Consider the following 22,536-nt stretch of genomic DNA (forward strand, 5'->3'; position numbering starts at 1 on the left):
TCAGGTGGAATTTCTTTCACGAACTTGAGGTGCTTAAGGAAATCTTTATTTAGCAGTGAGCTGGCCACCCTTTATAGTCAGCGGAGAGAAACAGACGTTCCAGAAGGTGATTTGTCTTCTTCTGAGACAGGCATCTAACTCCGGTGAGGTGAATTACCATCTGGTAGAGCCGGCGTTAGAAGGAGGTGAACCACTTGCTGCATCATTTGTTTCCCCATTGGCTGTAAAGGGCAAGGAGGGTGGCTGTCTTGTACCTGAGTGTACAGAAGTTGGTCATTTAAGAAACAGATTGTAAGTGTTGTTTTTAATTAAGAATTTTCCAGCACTGTTTAGGAAAATTCCTGCCCAGCTCTACGTCTGATATCTTCAGACAAAAAAAAAGAAAGGAAGCAGTAGTAACTTATGGAAAATGAAGTAACAGCTGCACAAAGGCATCTAAACCTATGCCAGGGGATTTTGTTATTTTCCTTCTTTGCTTATAAACAAAAACATAATTCCATAAACAAATTCAACAAAGTGTTAAAAAGCAGTATTTAATAATAATAATAATAATAATAATAATAATAATAATAATAATAACCCAGCCTTTGAAAATCAGAACGTTTAGTTTTCAAAGCTCAATTTTAATCCTGCTTCGATAAACCTTTTTAATGTTAACATTAAAATGGTAACACAAACTATACGTATATTTTAACATACCACTTGCATTAATTTACGCTTCACAAAATTTTAACAGTACAGAAGGTATTGATATGGAAAGAAATTCCTTATGGAATGATGCAATGCAGAATTTATTAGGACAAGACTGTCTGAACTATAGCTGAATACAGTATGAATATAGTAGTGGAGCAACAAGTTTATCTCACTTCTTCCCCAAACAGGGTATTAAATGTTTGGCAGCCCTGCATGATCACTGCAATTGGAAGTCTGATATAACCATTGCACACCTGCCCCAGGAGCCGCAGGAGTTACTTGTTCGCCCCATAGTTTCAGCACTTAGTGCCTGCCCAGTGAAGCAAACAGTAACAGTGTCATGCCCGAGGTGGTTAAAAGATATAAGAGAACCAAGATTTATAGGGGAGGCAGTATTTTCAGTGACTTCTTGTTTCTGTACAGCAGCTTGACTGGAGGGATGAGATATTAGAGGTAATAAATTTTCCTTCCAGTTTCTTGGTTCCTCATTTACGCGCAGTGAACAAGCAGCAGGTGCTGAACGCAGTTAGGGACATGATGGTATCACACCTAATGCAGTCTGATCTCTATAGGTGCTGACTGCTTGAAATACACTGAAATCTAAAGATTTCCGAAAATTAAGAGAAAAATTGTTAAAACTAGAAATGGAGCTCCATCTCTTGCTAAGTGGCATCGCTTAGTGGCATGCCAGCACATGGTGACACCCCACAAACAATCTTGTGTTCTTGAGAGTTATTAGTAAACCTGCATTGCAATTGTAAATACAAATGAGTACCTGGCAGGAAACTATGAATTAAATAGACGGATGCAAATGACTAAGTGCATTTTAATGAGCTTTGCTGTCAGTCATAAACTGTGTAAGCTCAGAAAAAAAAATCATTACTGTACAGCTAATAAGCATGTATGCAATTATAATTTAAACCACTGCATATATTTGGCCGCTGTATGCTTGCGTGGAATGTCGTGCGGCATAGTGTGGGTGTGCAACGTAAGGGAATGGAAGCTCCACACGGTTCCAAAGCAAGAAGAGATCTTAAAAACGAAATGCTTTGCGCTTCCCCAGCTCCCTGTGTATTTTCAGCTGTTGAAAGCTATGTGTATGTTTCAGCCTGAGCCTTTTCATTTCCATTCTAAGACTGGGATTTCTGAAGGGAAGCTCAAAAAGAGAGACTATTAGATGAGACTTTGTGAGTCATGCATTTGGCGCACTCGGGCTTTTAGGATAAGAATACCAGCCTTAGGTATCAGCAGTCCTTGATACCTAGCCAAGAAGAAGAGCAACAATCAGATGTAAAATTGGTTGCAAAACCATACATTTGAAAGATTAGGGAGAAACCTAAAAAGAAAACATATAGGGAGACAGCTGAGCTCCATTGTATTTACACCTTCACATGCAATAGGTAGTCTTAGAGCTTAAAAACATTTTGTTGACTCAGTAAACGACAGGATAGACCCTACAGCTAGGAAAGGTTTTCATTTTGGCTTCACATGGAACAAATCCCAGTTTTAGCTCCTTAACAGTAGAAGCTGTGAGTCATGTAGCACACTTCTTCAGCCCTCTGAAATCACGAACTTGTGGAGAGCGCAGGTTGAAAACCAGCCGATGAACCACGAGTTTCAGCCTGTTGCTATCAAAAGAATCTGTCTGTACACAGATCTGCCTCTGTAACAGCATGTTTTTCCTACGATTTTCTGTAGCACTGCTTAAGTATTAGTGTAAATAAACCTGTGTTAATCTTTTCAACGAGGATCAATTAATAACTGCATGCTAGATCTTGCCTGCTTGAACATTTGCAGTGCTCCTTGCCAGTGCCACCTGTTTTGTCTTAGTGTTAGAGTATAATCATCCTTAAAGAAGTGGAAATGTTAAGGAGAAACATTTAAAGTACTTTCACTTTGCTGTCTCCTTCAAGATAATTTCTTACTGGGGGAGGCTGAAGTGGCTGGGTCATAGCCTTGGCTATGCAAATCACACTGGTTTCTGGATTTCTCTGAAGTCCAGAGATGCTGGAGAAGTATCATTTCTACTTCAAAAGCTGGTTATTTTTAGTGAGCAGTGAGTCTTTTATCAATAAAAGAATGTCCTTAGCACTCACAAGCTGAGCTCCTATCTGCAGGAAAACATGTTTTTTTTTCACTCGGTGGATACTTAAGAAATTAAAAAGTCTCTTCCTTCAGCCCCCTGTGACTGATCGCTTGAGAAACAGGCTTGGCTGTGTTCACCATGCTGTGTCTGTGTCTGGCAGCTGGGTGACTGCCTCTCCAAGCACAAAGAAGTCTGCGATGGTTCCTGGGTTGCTTCCCTTGTCTTGTGTACAATGTAAAGCCCAGCTACACTGCACAGAAGGTGTAACGTCGGGAGAATGGGAACTCTGATGCCAACAATTTGCAGCTCTAGGAGCTGACACGTGTCCAGCTAGGTATGTCATATAACAAAAAAGAAAAATTAATGTTGCAATGTCTGTCCTTTTGTTACTACAGCATCTTTGATGACAAAGTCCTGCTCAAAATGTTAGTACAGTAAAGCAAAAAGGACTGGCTAAAACCAATATTGCTTGGATTTTTTAAAAATAGACTTCTATCTCTAGAAAGAATTGAAAGAAAGAATTGAATTTTCTCCTTTACGGCTTAATGATTTGCTGTTATGACAGCCTTAATCAATCCGATGGGTCCATGTTCAATGATCTGGCAAGTATAACCAGCCCTGGAGTGTTTTCTTACTCCCCAAAGGACATTGTTTCTGTGTTTATTTCATTTGGACGTCTTATCTGGAAAGCATATTTCTTTTTCTTGAAGAAAAGTGTACGGTTCTGAGACATGCACTGAAATCCATGCATTGACTTCACTGAATAAGAAATGATCTTTTAACTTAGGAATTGAGCAGAAAAGGTTACAGAACAAAAGGTCCAGCTCGGTAATGGGTGCAGAAATTACAGGGAAGAAAAGAAAAAAGATCATATAAAAATCACGGGGCAGATTTAAGACAGTTTGTAGTAACAAGAAAGACCGTTAAAGGTTCCCAGACAAGACCCGTGTGTCATTTCTAAAAGTGTGCTACACAAGGTCCATTTGTTTGACTGCAAGATTAAGATCTGCTTTCCATAACTTGTTCCTTGTTTCTGAATCTTCATGTTGTGTTCTGTAATGTCACTGTCTGCCAGATGATTCTAGAGCCTCGGAAGCGCAGAAGGATGGTCTATTTTCAGCCTCTACTCCCATGCAGGCTTCCAGAATGTGCTGCAGGTATTCAGTGGAGCTCTCCTGCAAAGAAGGAAGCGTGTCACTGAATCGGATGGAATAGTGAATAAAAAAGAAAGCTGAGAGATTCTAGACTGTAAAAAGTTGATGTAAGTATATATCCTATGTGATGTTACACCTGCTAAGGGGGATCATTACTTAACAAACACCGAGTTTTTAAAAAAATGTCAGTACCTGATACTATGAAGACAGAAGTTAGTGCATGGAGCAGTAGAACTGACTGCTTCTGTTCCTCGAAAGTGCAGTTCAGGGCATGTTGTTCGGAGTGGTGTGGACCTTTCCTACTGTGGGAAAGGCAGAAAAAACTGTAAGTGATGCTCTAACAACTGCTGCTTCACACTAATGGCTTTATGACATTGCTAGACCCTGCTTGTGTTCATGCATGCTGTGGGGGCCTTTCTTAATTGGATCAGCTGCAGGAGCAACTTGGAACATGCACCTTGTTGAAACAAGGTGTCCAACATAACACTTGGATACTCTGTGTGTCAGCACAATTTGGACTGGGAGCTCTATTGAATGTTGTTTTGCTTACGCAGCGTGTTTAATAATAGGCTAGTGCTAGGCAGGACACAATCATTTGTTCTTTAAAGGATGGTTTGTAGTGAGCAATGTTGTCCTTACATGTCCTTGATGATGTGAAATCATCTCTGAATCTGCAGTTTAAATGACACACCCAAGGTCAGCCAGCATCCCTGTGCGTTCTCAGCACCAGGCAGTCTCTTGGGAATTGCCTTTAATATACAAGCTTAGAGCGTTCATGTCCATGACAGCTGTTTAATGTCAGAGGACTTTTTGTTGTGAAGTAGATAGGATAAGCCCTAGCTGTAGGTTTTTAATAGTTCTGACGTTTTGAAATGTGAATTAACAATAGTTCACTTAAACTTCGTCAGCATTTTATGTTAATTAAGTAAAAAATGTATATTTTAACAAATCTTCGTGCTTACCTAATTCCAACAGGTCTTAAATTCAGATAATCATTCAGGTATGCAAATAGGGACGTGGCTTATTTGCATCCTTTTGACACGCTACTCAGTAGGAATCCAAAGTGGAGTGCAGAGATGTGCCTCTGAAGCCCTTCAGCCCAGTCAGTGGAGACTGATGATGATGGCATGGCTTTTAATCGATGGAAAAATGCAAAATAAAACTGGACGACATTGTACTGGCGGAAGTGTGGTGTTGGACATGGAAGAGGGTGTTTTTTAGTTTGATCGGACTCAGATGTTAATATTTAGTTTCATTTCTAGTTTGGGATTGTTTTCCGTGAAATCCCTCAGATCAGCAGTGGATTCTTCTGTCTCTCTGATGGTTCTGAAGCCACCCGTAAGTGCAAACATTGCAAGCAATCCACAGCTTCCTCTGCTTTCAGATGAGTTTCACTGGCTGGGCCTCACATAAAGGAGCAAATTTCCCTGGGTGTCACAGCAATATTGAGATTTACCCATGCCTGTGTTATACAAGTTCCCTATATTCTCTGCTATTTTCTCACTTCGTATTTCAATAAAGACTAGGTTTCATGTCCTTTGAGCTGCCGCTTTCAGAGATACAACACATTAACGAAGCTCTGTAAGTGGCTCTCTGATTTCAGGGTGGTTTACGTGACATTGATGGTGTAATTTAAAACTACCATAACCGAGCCTTTTATCTTTTTTTTCTGTAGCACACACTTCTATTACCTATTTGTATCATATAAAAGGAAAGAAAAAAATAATTTCCTGTTGCTTCTTCTTTTGGACTGAAGGCATAACTTACTGGTACCAGTTACATCAACCTCACTTCTGCCCCGCATGATACTGCAACCAGGCAGACTCCTCAGCACACGTCATGTGGGTTTTCTTGTACTTTTCTTTGACGAGTCTAGCAGCTGTAGTCAGAGGTAGCATTTTTGCCTGGATGAAATGGGTCTGATCCAATACAGGCAGACCCAGGTCTGGTTCTGGCCAAGTTACTCCACCTCCCCTAGCTTAGTTTCCCCTTCTGTCAGATGAGGATAAAGTACTGGCCTCCTTTTAAAGGTTAATTCTGATTTATAGGAGTGAAGTGCCAAAGAACATATTATGTCTTGCACCCCTGGAGCTTGGATTAAGGTGAAAGTCTTTGCCTTGTGCTCACGTGTTCTTCCTGAAATACCTACCTGCTTTGTATGTATTTTTAGAAGATGGCATGGATTTTGAGGTTTAAAGAAGCACTTGCTTCCTGCACTTGAGAGCAGCTGTCTTACTTCGTTGACCCTTTAAGGCACCAAGCTGTCCCAAACACAGAATTGTATGACTCCTCCTGGAATCATAGCTCCCAAATCTACCCATCAGAGCAGCAGCATTATAAAACAAGGTTTTTTGACTTCTGATCCCACTTCTGGCTGAGACTGAAAATACCTCATGCACCAGTCCTTAACCCTCCAAGGTAAGTAGCTGGGAGGAGGCTGCAGGACCCTGTAGGAAAAAGCTGGCTTGTAGCCAGCAGTATTTGATGAAGTTTTGGAAGTTCTTGCCACTCAGAAAACCAGAACGAAGACTGCAGAGCCAGCGGAGGATGCGGAGGATGTGCACAAAGGAAAATGTTTAAAAATAGATCAGATGAAATCTACACAGTTGGTAGAATTTGAAGCCTTATTATTAGTGAATGATTGCTGTGAGGAGTCTAACACTTTTTTTCCTGTAAATTTTCAAAGATAAACAGCTTTCATAGATGCAATTTGTTTGAATGAAAATGTTTTTAGAATAAACACTATGAAAAAATATTGGCTGTTATTACAGAATTGAAGAACTTGGTAGTAAATGGAAATTAAGAAGCAACTGAGTTTTTCCTCCTTCAGATATCCTGAATTTAATGTTAATGAAGCCTTGACACAAAAATAAATCTACAGGAAGGGTAAAAACTGAGAAAAACATTGAGTGTTAAAAAAAAGAATTACTCTAAAATGGCTAAAAGAGCCTAAGGTGTTGCAAAAGCACTGATGAGATTGCTCCTTTTGAGAATGGATTTTATTCAAGTCATGTGCAGATAAACTTGTTCTGAGAACACGTAAGAATTGACAAAGGACCCCACGTGGGTCTGTTTCTACCTCAGTGTACCTGATGCAGAGACACAGTGACTGGCCTTCTCCCAAGTTTCTCTCTCCATGTGGCCTTTGATGTTGCCCAGTTACCTGGCTTTTCCAGACATGTGCCCTGGTGCTGTATGAAGTAGCCTGCACATGTTGGCTGTCAGGGAGTCTCGGAAACAGACCTTCCCAGCCTCCCCCACAAACAGGGTGACCCCCACCTGGCTGAGCAGCACTATCTCAGGTTCTGTTCACGTGTCTCCAGCTGTGGAAGTGGTTGTCAACTTCGGAGATGTAAAATACACGAACACATTGTGTTTGAATTGTGACCCTTACACGGAATCACAGAGAATCGCAGAATTGTCTAGGTTGGAAGAGACCTCAAGATCATCAAGTCCAACCTCTGACCTAACACTAACCAGTCCCCCACTAAACCATATCACTGAGCTCTACATCTAAATGTCTTTTAAAGACCTCCAGGGATGGTGACTCCACCACTTCCCTGGGCAGCCCATTCCAATGCCTCACAACCCTTTTGGTAAAGAAGTTCTTCCTAATACCCAACCTAAACATCCCCTGGCACAACTTTAGCCTGTTCCCCCTCGTCCTGTCACCAGACACATCAACATCAAATGAGAAAGCATCTGTCAGGAGAAGTGGTATGTGTACAGGTGCGTTTCCAAAGGAGTTTGTTCATTTACACAGACGTTCTTCATTCTTCTTGCACTCTCCCTTGCTCCTCTTGTTCTTAAACACCTTTCAGCCACCACTGGCATGAAGTTTAGTTTGGATGACGGAGTGCTCTGAGTACTGTTGTGCATAAACTGAGAACACTTTGATTACCAGCCATTAGGCTCATGTGTTTTCTGCATTCTTCCCATTGTTTAGTGATGATGCAAAAAGGAGCATTTTGTGCCGGTTCTGTGACCGCTGCAGGACAACGATACAGCCCACAAGTAGGACAGCAAACAACACAAAGCACAGGAGCTGCACGAGCCTCAGCTGGGTAAGAGAAGTGAGACATGAGTAAGAAGTGGATAAAAGTAGCAAGAAGTATGACTTATATTTGGCCAGGAATTGTTTTCTAATGTCAGGGGATACAGTGAACTACACATACCTGGGGAGAAACCAAGAACAACTTCTTGTTTTGGTGCATGTGATTGGAAGGCAGGATATAGGTCATGAAAATTAGATGCTGTTTATATTAGAATTTCATGTGGAAAGACAAGTTAGAAAATAGCATGAATAGGACTGAGCTCCTTATGAACATAAGAAAGTATGTGTTCACCTATGAGTGTAAATTTTCAAAGCAAAACTAAGCAGAAGGTTTGCCCAGATGTAGCTGATAATAACCAGGCACTTCTCCACTGAGAAATGTAACTGCATCTGACAGCATTTCAAATTATGCTCTAGAAGAATAATGACATTACTGTTACAAATGAAAAATGCCAACGTCTTCTTTTAGCTTCAGTTGAATATTTGCAGAGGAAAAAATATCTTTGTTCACATTGAATTCAGTCTCACATCTGTTAAAGTCAGTAGAAACATTACAGTTGATCAGGTCTGTAGTATCTCAAATGTATTCTCTATATTACTTTCTTTAATGACATTTATCTTTTTATTGACTTTTTTTACTTAGGAAACACTCAAGGCCTCACAACTAATCAGAGCATTGAAAGATAAACTGTAAGAAACAATTCAAGGAAGCTGATCAGATGGTTCCTTAAATCTTTTCCTAAGCTAATTTATACCTTTGTATATCAGTTCTGTCTCTTGACAATTGATTTTGTGTACAAGATGTGGGCCTGTCAGAGGAACATGGGGCCTTGAAGAGAATTGTGCTGAAAAGTTGAATGTGCTTAAAAGCTAAACTGCAAGACCACGGTAAGCTCTATGGAAGGGTGAATCAGGAAAATGTCCTGCTATCATCCCACAGTGCCTGTTAGGAGGGGCTTCTGCCAAAGCACCGGGCGATACTTTTATCAATCAGCTGAAGGCTGCTGGCCTTGCTGGATTTGGGGTGTGCTTCCAGCAGGTGTTACCATGGTGTCTTACAATTTGGTGTGTCCCATCAGGATTCCTCTTTCATGACTGCGAAACAACGTGCATCTGGTAAACAGCTTCTCAGGACTGGAGACAAGACATCAGCATTTGCTTTCTACTTCAGTAACTTTCTCAGTTTTCAGAATGATCTAAAATATGTATAAACTAGCCAGGCTCCAAAATAAGAACTATTAGCTGTAGTTTTACTACATAAAATATTTCCTTATAATTTTTAGCTATTAGAGTTTTGATGCATTGTGAACTGGTTTCATGAAGTGACAGCCTCCCACACAGGGATGGAAGCTGCAAACACTTCTGCATTAGGCTATGGCAGTGTATGTGGATATTCACATTCTAGAAATGGTTACGGTTTTCAATTTCAGCTGTGTGTAGGAGGCTGTTAGTGAAATAATTTCCTTCCATGGAGAGGAACAACACACGCATTTTGTCTTGCCACAGGAGAACAGCATGCCTGTACTCAGCAGAAAGTGCTCCGACTCCAAATTGCTGCCGATGGGGTGGCTGAGAGCACTCAAGTAGTTCAGGGGACAACCTACAGACCACGGCTGCCCCTGCAGAGGACAGCGCTGGGACGTGGGGCTGTAGGTTATCTACACGGAACAGCGGGGAAGCACGGTGACTCACCCATTCTGCAGATGTTTGCTGGGGTTTGCCTAGCCAAGGAATGGGGGGAGAGAGCTAACAGTGCTGGGAGAGAGGCCACAGGAAGACAAGATGAGTTTGGGATGCAGCAAAGGAGTTATGCGAGAGGAAATTGTGACATTTAGCGATGTACTAGGTCATGCTGTACATTCCTTACTGCTCATAGGAAATTAAGTTGTATTAAGAGTGGCTTCCCACAGAACTTGTGTGTGCCAGCCCTGCTTCACTGCAGCGTGTTCTACTCATGGGATAAGTAAAAATAACTCCCACATACCCAGCAACGTTAGCAAATTACTGAGGCTTCAGTGGCCAGTCTCCGGTACACCGAGTCCTTCTCAGGACTCATGGTAAATCTCCTGGTAAGTCTGGGCCTCCTTTCCTTGAGACTAGCAAAGCAGCTTATTCATGCTGGGACTGGCTCTGATAAGGCAACTCGGAGATAGCCTAAATTTAAAAAATAAAAAAAAGAAATCCATCAGCACAGGCTTAGAGTAAGTTTGTTGTGCATCCAGGAACAGCGTGAAATCCAGACCACTTCTGAAACTCTCTGAACAGATCTGGCTGTTGGAGTACAGAAGAGCAGCTGGAAGGGCTTCTGTGGGCTACAAAGCTGCTATGCCCAGATTATGTTACATGAGAATTTCCTGCAGAGCAGGCTCTGTCTGTACCTTACCATTTCTCTCCCAGCATTCTGCAAATGATGAAAATCTGTGCATTCGTTTTCTTCCAGAGACCAGAAGCAATTGTTCATTCCTCTGCTCACGGATAAAAAACTAACTTCATGTTTTCCAGTGCCAGTGTGGTCTAAAATAAAGCAAGCACCAGCAGCAACTATCAGTTTCAACACGCTCTGAAATGACACAAACCTTATTCGTTCCCATAAACTGAGAGAAAAAAAGCACATACACTGCTGTGACAGCGAAAACCCTGGGACTGTGTCAAAGCAGAGACAGAAGAGATAAGAATTGCAATTTTTATTGTGGTATAGAACAAGTAAGTTTTCCATTTTGTTCTGATAACCAGACACAAAGGGCGCACAGGGCTGTCAGTAGCTCTGGGCTATCGCTCGCCTGAGCTGCGGGGGTCCCTGCCAGGCCAGGCCTCGCTGCCACACAGAAGAGGCCAGGAGGGGTCAGCTGGATTTGAGGGTGACCTTGCCACCGGGGAATGGAGGCAGGGCTCAGGAAACAGAACCATTTGCTGGGCTTCAGGTTCCAGCGCCCGTCGCAGGGCGGGCACAGAGCTGTCCCCACGGGCTCGTTGTGAACCCCACTGTGCACCTGCTTCGTGACTCACCCCTGTAATCTGCTTGGCTGCCCAGCTGCCCCATTACAATGAAGCTGCTCGTGGTCGTAGCTACCAAATTTATTTATTTTTTTCTCTGCCACCCCAAAGTATATGAGGACACGGGCCAGAAAACAGACAACACGAGGCATGTCAATGCGCAGGTACGTCAGTGTTGTCACTGCTTAGTAATAAACACTCACAGAAAGGGTTATCTCAGGTATGAGGACACAGCTTGCTACTGTAATGCTCCAGTCACCTCATTCTCCCCCCTTATTCATCAAAAATATGGTGAAATAACTCTGCTTCCCTTGCGTCCTTGTACTGCTGTGTTTTCTGGCTTCCCGTGAAGCCCCACAGTCGCTGCTCAGATCCAGCGTAGCGTTACCCCGCTCTCTCCCCACGTAGCCTGCGGAGCACAGCAGGCCTCGGTGACACGCCTGGTATTACCCACACTTGGCTGCAGATCGGAAATAGTTTCAGAGGAAGGGCCATCTGGTCTCCAGCTGTCCAAGCGCGCGTTTCCCTGCCCTCCTGCACCTGTTCAGCGTGTCGGCCAGCCTCTCCCTGCCAGGTGCTCGCACACCAGAGGTCCTTCTGAGCAAGGGGATGGGAGGACACCTCCCAAAGCAGCCGTGGGTACAGGCGTTGCTTTAGTAGGTACACATCCCAGTTTCTATTCAAAATAGAAGCTCTGTGTAATGGGAAGCTAACTGCGCTCTGAAAAATGGTCAGCAACGTTACATCTCATGGCTAAGTCATCTTCACCAGTGCCCAGTTAAGGAATGAGGCCTTCGAACGATTTGGTTTTAAACGATTTGGATTTAAAACACTCAGTCTTACTCATCTATGGAACCAGCGTCACAAGTGGTTTGGGTTGGAGGAGACCTTAAGAATCACCCAGTCACATCCCCCTGCCATGGGCAGGGACACCTCCCACCAGCCCAGGCTGCTCCAAGCCCCATCCAGCCTGGCCTTGAGCACCTCCAGGCCTGGGGCATCTCTTTTTTTTGTCTCTCTTTGCATCCTTGACTTCCTGCAAGAGCTACATTTTACTGTAATAACTAATCTGAGTGTGAGACTCAGACACAGTTCTGAGATGGTGGAGTTCTAGTTTGTGGGGTTACCTTTTTTATTTGTCTGTCAACAAGATCTTCAGATACAAAATACAAACTGTCAGATTTCCTTCAGAGAAAGAAGAAGAAACATCTGCAATTTGCGATTCATTTTTGTGAAGCATACTGCTACCACTCGAAAAGGAACTAAAGGTACCTATCAAAAATGACCCAAATGACAAAAATTAAAAGCAGGATTAAATAACACGTAATTACCACGAGAAGACCTGTAGCTGGCATTACCAGGCTGAAGAAATGGCATCCCCATATACAAGAAGGATGAAGCAGTGTGCCTGCCAGACCAAGCAGTTACCTGTTATTACACTCCATTCCTATCTCAAGTGGAACACTGGAAAAATAAAATCTAATGATCACGTAGACACTGTAGAACTTGCAAGTGAAAGCCCTGGGAGAAAAAAAATATCTGAAGGCATGATGCTCCCTGAGCTAAGCAACATTTACTCACGTATGTTCTGGGAGACGGAGAAATTTTCCCCGTCTTTCAAATGAAAACTGGAAACACACAGCCCTTTGTTCCTTACCCTGCTATAAGGAAACCACACAGATTAAGGGTTTGCTGAGCAAATCTATTCATTTTTTTTTCTAGTCTGCCAGTTTTATCTTCATATTGGTTCCCCCTCTTTTAGCAGGGCATCGGAATTTAGTTGTTTTACACACTTCACCTTTCCTTATTAGGCAATAAAAAATCACAAATCCCTAGGTATGAGATACCTGCTGTCATCCAGGTATGATATAGCCTATTTTAACACTAGATTCTTATCTCTCCTTTTAAGGGAGGCAATTTCCTGTTCACACGGTGCCTACGAGTTGGCTCTGGGTGTCCTTTGCCACCAGAACCTCCTGGGAAGGGCACAGGCTGTAGGAGCAGCACGGGTCCCGCTGTCTCCTCGCACGGTTCACTTGGAGGAGGAGGTGGCACTCACTGGCACTCTGGCTTCTCTGCTGCCACGACCACAAAGCCGCCACGTTCAATTCTTCTTATCTAATGGTCGATAAGCTCTTGCTGTCTTCAGATAAGGGAGACCTTCAGATCGCTATTTAGGCAGCTTTTACAGTTAGTTAATGGGGAAGATACGCTTCAAACTTCCTCCCATTCACCATCTGTAGTGAGGAATTCATCTCTCCACTCTAAGACGGGCTCCTGTTGGGAGGCGTCTCCTCCGCTGCAGCTAATTAGGAAGGGAGCGCAGATGGCTAGGGAAGTCGCTGAGTTTTAGAAGCAGCTGATGAGGTGGGAATCTCAGTGCAAACAATAGTTCATTATCTGGCCTCCAGAACTGACCTCGCCACCAACTCACTTCGTAGCTCACCTCATTTTGACAGAGACTAACATTTGAAAATTACAACTGTGTGTTTTAATGGCTGGGTATGTCAGCTTTGTTATAAATGAATTTGTTAATTAAGGACCTTAAAGAGCCGTGAACACTCTCATCCTAAAAATACACCATTAAAATATGCGATTTTTTAAGGCTCAAGACTACAGTTGACTGGGAGACTTAATGTCTGGAAAAAGCCTGTCAAAGTCTTACTGCCGTAAGCTTTAATTGGCACTTTTAATGTTCTTTGAGGGGGAAAAATAGCATCTTTTCTTAGAGAGAAAAATGCAGAGAGACAATGAGTATTTCCAATGAAAAAATATTGGGTGAAAGGCTAATGTTTGCACTGCCCTATTACTTTAGAAGTCATTGAGTAACTTTAACCTCTTCTGAAAAGGTATCAAGGAGAGAAAAGTTTCCAAGGTAAGTAAACTCCTAACAGCTCTGCCAAAGTCAGTGCAGGTGAGGGGGGAGCAGAAGAAAGAAGTCCAAGCAGTGCCTCCACGGAGAAGGACATGAGCAGAAAGATGCCCTTTCTCTCGCCTGGTTGAGATAATGTCAATCAACAGGAGAACACGGGGAAAGAAACTGGATTTACAGGAGGCTCAAGAAGGTCATAAGAAACAAGACTTCACTGCTTCTGCTCTTCACAATACTTGTTTTAAATAGAGGACTTTTCTCAGGATTTGCCAAAATGATATGCATTGATATGTATGATGCCATTCATGACTGATGAACAGTTACAAATGACCGAAAATCTCCAAATCCTCTTCCCTCACAAATTAATACACTGTTTTCTATCATTTTCCTGATGCTTCAGAACAATGTGCTGTGGTCCTTTTTGAACGACAAAACCAAAGTCAGCATCATAAAAACGCCACATCGCTACAGACTGATGGTGCTTGTGATCCATTTATTGCAGTCAACTAAACAAGCAGTGAAGTTTTACAACGGCATTCCACAGTCCCTTAAACACATCTGCTGCGAGACAGGATAATTTGACTCTGATTCAACTATATAATACAACCTTGCATTTTAACTCAGTAGAATCAGCGCTGAAATACATACTTTCCAAACATGACAACACATAGCAAGCATTTTAAATGTAGAGTGCAACTTCATGTATTTTGTAACAAAGTAATTACAGAGCAATTCCTTGGAACAATAAAGGCTTCCTAATTTTAATAATGCACTGAACGTGTGTAAACAAACTAGCAGAAACAAGTTTAAAAATGAAAAACTACTGCAGAAAAGCAACATCCAGCTTTTTAGTAGACAGATCAACAAGCATCCTCCGGAATTACGAGATTTTGCTTACACAGGCAGAACAACTCCTTGGCCACAAAAATTTAAGGGAACAGAAAAGGAATTAAAACCTCTGATGCTTTCCATTCCTCTTATACTAACAAAAAAGAGCTACAAAAATAGATCAATTGGTATTTACAATAAAGACATACCTTCATGGCTAATCTAATAGCTAATGCCTTACCCTTATGCCACATCACAGTGAATTGCTAATATTAGTCATCTGGAAAGAGCAGGAAGACAGCACTGAAAAAGTGCTGAAGTGCTTCCTTCACAACTGCAGACACTGCAAGAAAACCAAACAGAAATTATCATTTACACCCCACAATGTCACTGTGTTGGTTATTGCACAGAAACCATGATTGGTTTTGACGAGGACCTTGCAGCACCACAAAACAGTATTTTGGACCTATCAATAAAGGAGCCCAGGGCTTCTCTTTTTGGTAAACGCCCCATAGCCAGACCAAAAGGCTCCTTCCTTGGCATTGGCCTTGTGGCCATTTATTTTGCCCAAACATTCGGCCTCTCCTCTCTTATCGATACATTCCTGAACCAAATTAACAAAATACTTGGTAGTTAGCAGCACTGACTTGCGAGGTGGTGAAGAAGGCCCGTTCCTTTATGTTGCAGAGGTCTCCTCTATTTCCTGAGCGACCACCCACTGACAACTTGTATTTACATTGGTTAGCAGCTTTTTTAGCTTTTGGAAGGCAAAAAATAAATAAATAAAACAAAAACCAACAACAACAAAAAAAAACACCTTTGTGAGGTGCTCTTTGTACAGACAGCACTTTGAGAAGCAGCTTTCAAATGAAGGAATTCAGTGGATGCAGGCAGGGAGTGCCTAAGACATGCCTGAGCTCCGTTGCAAACAACTCCTGTGGCTCGGGCTGACACAGCCATCACTTGTTTGGAGGCAGACACACATGTGCCTGAAGAGCCTTCACGTCAGGGAGGAAACAAGTGATCTTACTTTCCTCAAGGATAGCAACAGAAGGGATGGATGGCAAGTTCTGACACGGGGATCTCCATTTTGCAAAGAAAAACATTGGTAGATTTAGCTCTTAATCACAACATTAAGAACTGAAAAATAAAGAAAACCATAAGGACAATTTTTATATGCTCGCCAAAAAATGCTGTTCTGTAACCAGAGAGAAGCACAGCTGCAGCCAGAAAGCTGTCTGTGACGAAGGCAGCAATTGGAACTGAGTATTAGGAGCACCAAGAAGTGGAACAAGATAAACATTCACGGAGCTGGTGCTGGGAAAGGCAAAATCTGGCAGGAGATTATGAAATCGTGCAACAACCCGTGGGTAAGAAGGGTAGCATTCAGAATGCTACAGTAAAATAACTGCAGTAGCATTCCTGCCGCTTCACTAATTAAGACGTCAAGCCTATTGATAACGATGCAGAAAAGGCGGAAGTTTCCAATTAAAATTTCTGCCTTGTGTGTGAGAAGTAGGAGGTGTGTTGGGTGATGACGTGCTTTTCCCTCTACTAGCAACTGAAGAGGCAAAGCACCACTAGAAATAGACATTTTAATAAACACTATACATTAAGTAAGTCTACACAGTGCGTTTTTAGGTAACTTCGAAATTCAACAGATTTGGGGAAAATGTAGCTGCTGTACTACAGAAGGGCAACAAGAATGAATAAGGTAAATACAGACTGATTTTCTGATATCCAAGCAGCGCTGCAGAATTTATAGGAGATTAAGGGATCAAAAACTTAATTGCCACTAGTTAACACCCTTTTTGAAAAAATAGTCTTTAATAATCCTCATTTCATTCTTCAGTGACATATCTAGCTGATAAACCTAACCAAACACACATAGTACTTTTGTAGGGTATCATGGCAGCGAGTCAAACATCTTAATCCCCAACCACCATGATACTACATCAATAAAATACACACTCAATAAAGAAACCGACAGATTTGGAGGAGGAGCTTCCCCACTGGCCGCAGGTCAGGTGGGTTTTTAGGGAGGTTTTACCGAGAGCTGTACAAGGACACACTTAATCATGCAAAAGGCAAAAGTGGATGAATTGGTACATTCTTACTGAGTCAGAGTAATGCAGAACAACATAAATCATGACTGAAACTGATATTCAGTCAGATAGAACTTGCTTTGGCATAGCAAAAGGCACAAAAAAGTATTTGTATAGGAAAAAGAAATTTAGGCCATAAAATGGAAGACTCCACTGGGCTCTCCAAAACCCTTTAATTCAGTTTTAATGCCCATTGTGATGCTATGGCAAAAGCAGGTAATAGAAATTGTGAATGTATAAAATCAGGGAGTGTAGAGCTGGGAAATCAGCAAAGCACAGGCCAGGAAACACGAAGGGATGAAAAAAATGAACAAACACTTTCAGTTGTTGAAGATTAGAGAAAATCAGGTTGTTTCGTCTACCAAAAAGAGCTTCCACAGCAAATACCTAGAGCATTAGCATTTTCAGACATTTTAATGTCAGCTTATTTTCATATTAATAATACAGAAGCAGCCGGCTCACACTCTACTGAAGTATTTTAAGACCAGGCAAGTTCTTGAACAAGTGACTGAGTTCAATCTGACTGGTGTTCAGCTCCGTGCCAGGTACCTTAGCGATATTTAAAGGCCAGCAATATTAAGATCATCTTATCTAATACTTACCTTGGACCGTAAGGTGTGAGAAAATGTCATTTTTCCCCCGAGCAGCTTTTAGCCAGTTTTCAAACAGACATCTTGATCTTTTCCGCCACCTCCGTATCGCTTTGCCTGCATTCATACTGCCATAGGATAAATATCACTGAAGTGCACATACAACCAACAGCTCCCAAAATTGATGTGTTATTGTGTTTATTTACATAAATATCTCAGAAAATTCATCACAAGCATGACACAAACAGGAAGCTTCACAGCAAATCCAGCTGAGGCTTTTCTATACATGATATATTTTTCACAGGAACATTATTAGCAATATTGATACATTTACACATTAAAAGTCTATACAACGTCCTTTCCTCTCCCAGTCTCCAAAACGTGTCGGTTCAGGGCCTTTAGGTCCACCCCTCTCTTTTGTAGTAGGATTGATTCCATCAGGGAACTCTAGAATGACACGGAAAAGTCATTAAAAAGCCTATAACGTTGACAAACATGGGCACAAATTGAAACAAAGTTCTCTTTGGACATCAGGAAACACTTTTTTTTTTTAAACTGTGTGAGTGACAGAGCACTGGCACAAGTTGCCCAGAGATACCATGGTGTCTGCCTCTCTGGAGACCTGTAGGTGGCCCTGCTCGAGCAGGTGGTTGGAGCAGAGGACCTCCAGAGGGCCCTGCAAACCCCAACCTTTCTGTGAAATAGGAAGTTGTCATCATCTGTAAGTTTTGCCTCTCAGTCCACACTTAAATACAAATTATCTTGTTAAGGGCAACCTTGAGTTAAGCACTTCCCCGAGCAGTAACAGAATCATTTCAGAGTTTGGGGACTACAATCAGTTAAAAGCGTCATCAAATTCTGTTCAGCAAACAAAAAAGCAACTCATGTCCAAAGCTCCACAGTGACTTTGCAGAAAGAACTGGTATCGTGCAGGTATGCTGTCAACATGTTTGCTACATCTAAAGTATCAGGTTGTTGTCTGTGTTTGTTCAGGTTTCTGATTTTAGACTCACAGGTGTAAGAACTTTAGTTGAGATTCTGTAATTCTTGTACTTAAAACACCGTGTTTTCATGGACAGTGTTTTTTCAGTAAATACCATGTTGAGGTGTATCAACAGACTAAACACCACCATCTTAGGCAGTACTATGAAATTCTAGATAACTAAAATTAGACTTTTTACTTTTTTAGAAATGAGCACGAGGCTGCTAAGTCCCTGCAATGCCCTTTCAGGAGAGGGGAACCCTTCCTGAGCAGGGTGTGAACGGGACTCCGAATGGGACTCAGGGCCCGCTGCACAGGCATGGCCAAGCCACAGAGGAGTCACTTTCTGGCACGGCACCACCCTAGGTTGGGTATTTTTTCATCCTGCGGCACACTGCAGAGTGCTCTGAAGCTCTCTGCACCCCACACCACCCTTGCCATGGTGATTCCAGAACCTTCCTGTACACCCTGCTCTGGGCTCCCTCTGTCGCATCACTGAGCCAGCGCAGGTGGGAACGCAGGTAACAAGGAGCAGGGCTGAGAATGAGAGAAGACAGCAGGAACCCTGGAGAGTGATGAAAAAGGGCAGTGCCAGAGGCAGACTCATACGGCTACAGGTGATGCGGGATGACACACCCTGAGGCCTGCTTAAACACTCACACGGACCCCGACAGGGGATGTCAAGTACTTGAGTGCTCCCCACAGCTCAAGGAGCACAAAAGCATCTCACGTTATCTTGCAGATGTCATCAGCCTGATACCCAAGCACTGCTGCTGTGCCGACAGTGGACACAGAAAATCAGAAGGTTTCTCCACAACAGCTACACGGCAGAGGGAATCTCAAGTGGCCATCTCAAACCCTCACATTTTTTCTAACAGCCATCAAGGATACTATGGGCAGTGGGCATTTTAACAAACTCATGTTATGTGTAAGAATACCCAGGTACAACTACATTTAAAGCCAAAAGAAACCTTCAATTTTGCTCTAAATATAGAACACTTAAGCCAAAAGCACAAGACAATAATTACACATTTGTTTTAAATGAAGCACTAATGGCATTTATTTCCCCAGAAATAAAAGGACAAGAGATTAAGAATTAAATACTGCTTAAAGAACAACTCCAACTCTGAGTCAGTGCTCAAGTGAGTCAATCTGAAATTGCTTGCAGCCATTTTGCAGACCATGCTGTAATTTTTCAGTAGTTCTGTCATCTGGATAGTCACAGGGATCTACCAATATATTGAAAAAGCCTGTCCTGGAGACCTCGGAATGGATCAACACGGGTTATCGCTACTGGTGAACAAACAGTAACCACACAGCACACTGGTGTGTAAGATCAAGTCTGCCTAGTGCTTTTATTTAAGGAGAGATGGCTAATCAAAAAGGGAGGGAAACAGATTCCTTCTCTCTCCTGTCTGATAAATAAGCACATGTTTACAGCAGCCTTCAGCAGTGACATCTGGTACCTGGGGCTGCCAGGCTCCCTGCACTAAGGCCAGGGGAACGCAGCCCCAGCAGCTGCACTTCATCAGGGCCCCCGGCCCCACCGAGGGCTCAGGAAACAGCACCTACTGGTGCTCTTCAAAACACTCCGTGCATGGCTAAGAAATATCAGCCCCAAAATACAGAACAGGTCAGGAGTCTTTTGGGGACTAAGAAACAGAACTGACTTTTTTGGATATCAAAAAGTAGCTGGTGCCCTCATGAGTTCACCACCATCAGTTAGAGCTATACAGTAACAGGGTAATGCTGGCCACCCCAGTGACATTTAGTTGAACCCTCACTAGGTGACAAACTCGCTGGGAGACTTTCTGTAGCATTTGACCACCCTTGTTTCGAGGAAGCTTCTGCTCATACATCCTTTGTGTTACTTGTTACAGCTGTCCCATCTCCATTTGTTTTCAGCACAACATCTCCAAACCATGACTTTCAAAAATATGGCTTCCAATTTTGTAAGACGTGACTTACTTTCCAGAGGTTCCCTCTCTATACTGGACTCCTCCGGTTCATCAAACCGACCTACTGGTAACTTCGGTTTCTTAAGTGCCTGCTTAGCGGGTTCAGGTCTTCCTCCTGTGTTAGAGCTGGTGCTCCTCAGAGAGCTGCAAAGCACTGATGACCCTGTCAAATGAATGGACACGTGTAATGTAAATGTGAGGCTTTAACACTGAACAGCTATAGCACTGTTTAGAGAACCTCTGGGAAAAAAAAAAAAAAAAAAAAAAGGGAAAAAAAACAAAACCACCTAACTTCAGAAACTAGGGAATGAAGGCCAAGGAAAAACCCTCCAAATACTAGTTGAAAACTCAACTCACAACCACCTAAGAAATCAGCGCAGACTCTATTTTCAGTCCTAGAAACATGTGCAGGGAAAATTGTGTTAGTTGTGTAACTCTGTTCACACAAACAGTGTATTTTAAACTGCTTGAACTTCTCTTCACCATTACCTTCTTGTATTTTAGACTCTAAATAGTAGTTGTGCTAGCACAGACCAGTACATTCTGTTTTCCTGGAAGAATCCTGACCTCCCCGAGAAACCTGCTGATTTCCAGGTTTTGGCTCATTTTCAGCAGCTTTTTAGTCAGAAAAAGCTTCCACCTTCCCAAAGGAAAGCATTAAAAAAAAATAAAGAAAAAAAACATTGATCCTTTAGTAACAGGTATTCCAGAAAGTTGCTATAGAATAGATGGGCTTTGTTTATGACGGTAAAATAATTAAGCTGGTAGGCAAAAGCAGGACAAACTTTAAGCACATTTACATTCACTTATATAACTGCAAATTGTGCAAATGCTTTAAAGATGAAAAAAAAAGAAAGTATTTAACAAAGACCTACTAACAACTTTTAAACATAAATGTAGGAGAAAGCCTATCAGCTGTACCTCAGTTAAGTAGTCTAAAAACAAAGAGGTACACAGATAGTATAAGTCACGAATTGTTCAAAAGTCATTACCAAGTTAGAAATTACTTGTGAAAACCTCTCAAAATGACTGATATTTCTGCACTTGGTTAAAAAGCCAAGTCCATAGCCAAAGTATCTTCAGAGGGTAGTTCTTGTTACTGTGGACATGTGCCTGAAGGGGCTCTGACCTTTCTTTTCAAGAAGGAATCTTCCTGGTACCACCCAGGTGCACAGCACTGTGAAAACTACCCCACCGTGCTAAAGGGATTGCAGCAGGCAGCCTCTGCGAGCAGTGCAGATTCGCCACCTCTACACCAAACAACGATTGTCCCGCACTGCCACAACCAGAGCATCCATTCATTCTGAAATCCCACAACCTTAAGATTCAACCCCACGGTCACATAAGCCATACCATGCCTGTCATCCGCTGCCAATGCCCCGAAGGAATCTGTTTTTTTTTTTTTTTTTGTTTGTTTTTTTCCTTTTGCTATGACATAGCAGACTATGAATAGGGAGGGATTTAATTCTCCTTCTTACACTAGACTCTTCTACTCCTGCCAATCAACTGGCTCTTCAGCAAGCTGAAATAGAGGACACTTAGAAAAATACTGCTAAATTATGCCTGATATTCTAGTCTGAATTCAAACAGAAGTCACATTAAGCTACTGATATGAAATTGATTATCTCAGCACAGAGAGACAAAACCCATTTTTCCTATTTTTAACGCTTGCTGTTGCTGACCAAGATGCATTCCCCTTGTCACAGCGGTGAGAGAAGTTGAACGCCAAGCACCTCTGCGACTGGCACACCCAACCCCACCAGCACAGCGCCTTCTGCAAGCTGCCCTCGGCCTCCCTCACCCCCTGAGGGCAGTCACCAAGCGCGTTAATTACCCAACTGGACTTAAAGAGAAGCTGAAAATCCCTCACGCACCGGGACCGGGGCAGAGAGCGCCGAGGCGGCCCCCTCATTCCCTCCCCCCCCGCCGCCATTTCAGGCGCCCTTCAGCCACCGAGGCAACCGCCCCTAAGCGAAGAGGAGGAGGAGGAGAAGCCGGGAAGACCCCCAGGGTCCTCCTCACCCCCTTCGTTTCCCTTCTTTTCCTTTCCCTTCTCGTCCCTTCCCGCCCCGCCCGCCGCTTACTGGCCGCCCCCGCGGCGCCCCTCAGCAGCCGCAGCGCCATGGCCGCCTCAGGCACCCGGCGCGTGCGCAACGGCTGCGGGCGGGGCTGGCGCGGCCGCCGTTGGGCGCTGAGGGAGGGGCGGGAGGCGCGGCGCCG

General features: G+C 42.9%; 1 protein-coding gene and 1 long non-coding RNA gene across 3 annotated transcripts; one reads left to right on the forward strand and one right to left on the reverse strand.

Moving 5' to 3' along the window:
* The first annotated feature begins 307 nt into the window (after positions 1–307).
* LOC140002232 (uncharacterized) lies at positions 308–8,783 on the forward strand. Of its 2 annotated transcripts, XR_011808519.1 has the most exons (4): positions 308–3,113; positions 3,855–4,040; positions 7,880–7,997; positions 8,631–8,783. It is a non-coding gene; the product is annotated as an uncharacterized lncRNA (long non-coding RNA). The 2 variants fall into 2 exon arrangements; XR_011808518.1 differs by having other exon boundaries at positions 308–4,040.
* An 8,774-nt stretch (positions 8,784–17,557) lies between these two features.
* SDHAF4 (succinate dehydrogenase complex assembly factor 4) lies at positions 17,558–22,536 on the reverse strand. The gene is made up of 3 exons (XM_027455029.3): positions 22,401–22,536; positions 20,327–20,479; positions 17,558–17,823 (listed from the first exon to the last, which is right to left on the reverse strand). Exons 1-3 carry the CDS (start codon positions 22,438–22,440, stop codon positions 17,714–17,716), a joined length of 303 nt encoding a protein of 100 aa, XP_027310830.1. The 5' UTR covers positions 22,441–22,536; the 3' UTR covers positions 17,558–17,713.

The sequence above is a fragment of the Anas platyrhynchos genome, chromosome 3 (assembly GCF_047663525.1).
Source record: "Anas platyrhynchos isolate ZD024472 breed Pekin duck chromosome 3, IASCAAS_PekinDuck_T2T, whole genome shotgun sequence".
Lineage (NCBI taxonomy): Eukaryota > Metazoa > Chordata > Aves > Anseriformes > Anatidae > Anas > Anas platyrhynchos.

Excerpts from the sequence above, each read along its gene's own strand:
- SDHAF4 (XM_027455029.3), bottom strand. The coding sequence starts at position 22,440 with ATGGCGCTGCGGCTGCTGAGGGGCGCCGCGGGGGCGGCCA. Across the intron at positions 20,480-22,400 it reads GGGCGCCGCGGGGGCGGCCA|GGTCATCAGTGCTTTGCAGC; the intron begins GTAAGCGGCGGG and ends TTCATTTGACAG. Across the intron at positions 17,824-20,326 it reads AGAGAGGGAACCTCTGGAAA|AGTTCCCTGATGGAATCAAT; the intron begins GTAAGTCACGTC and ends GTGTCATTCTAG.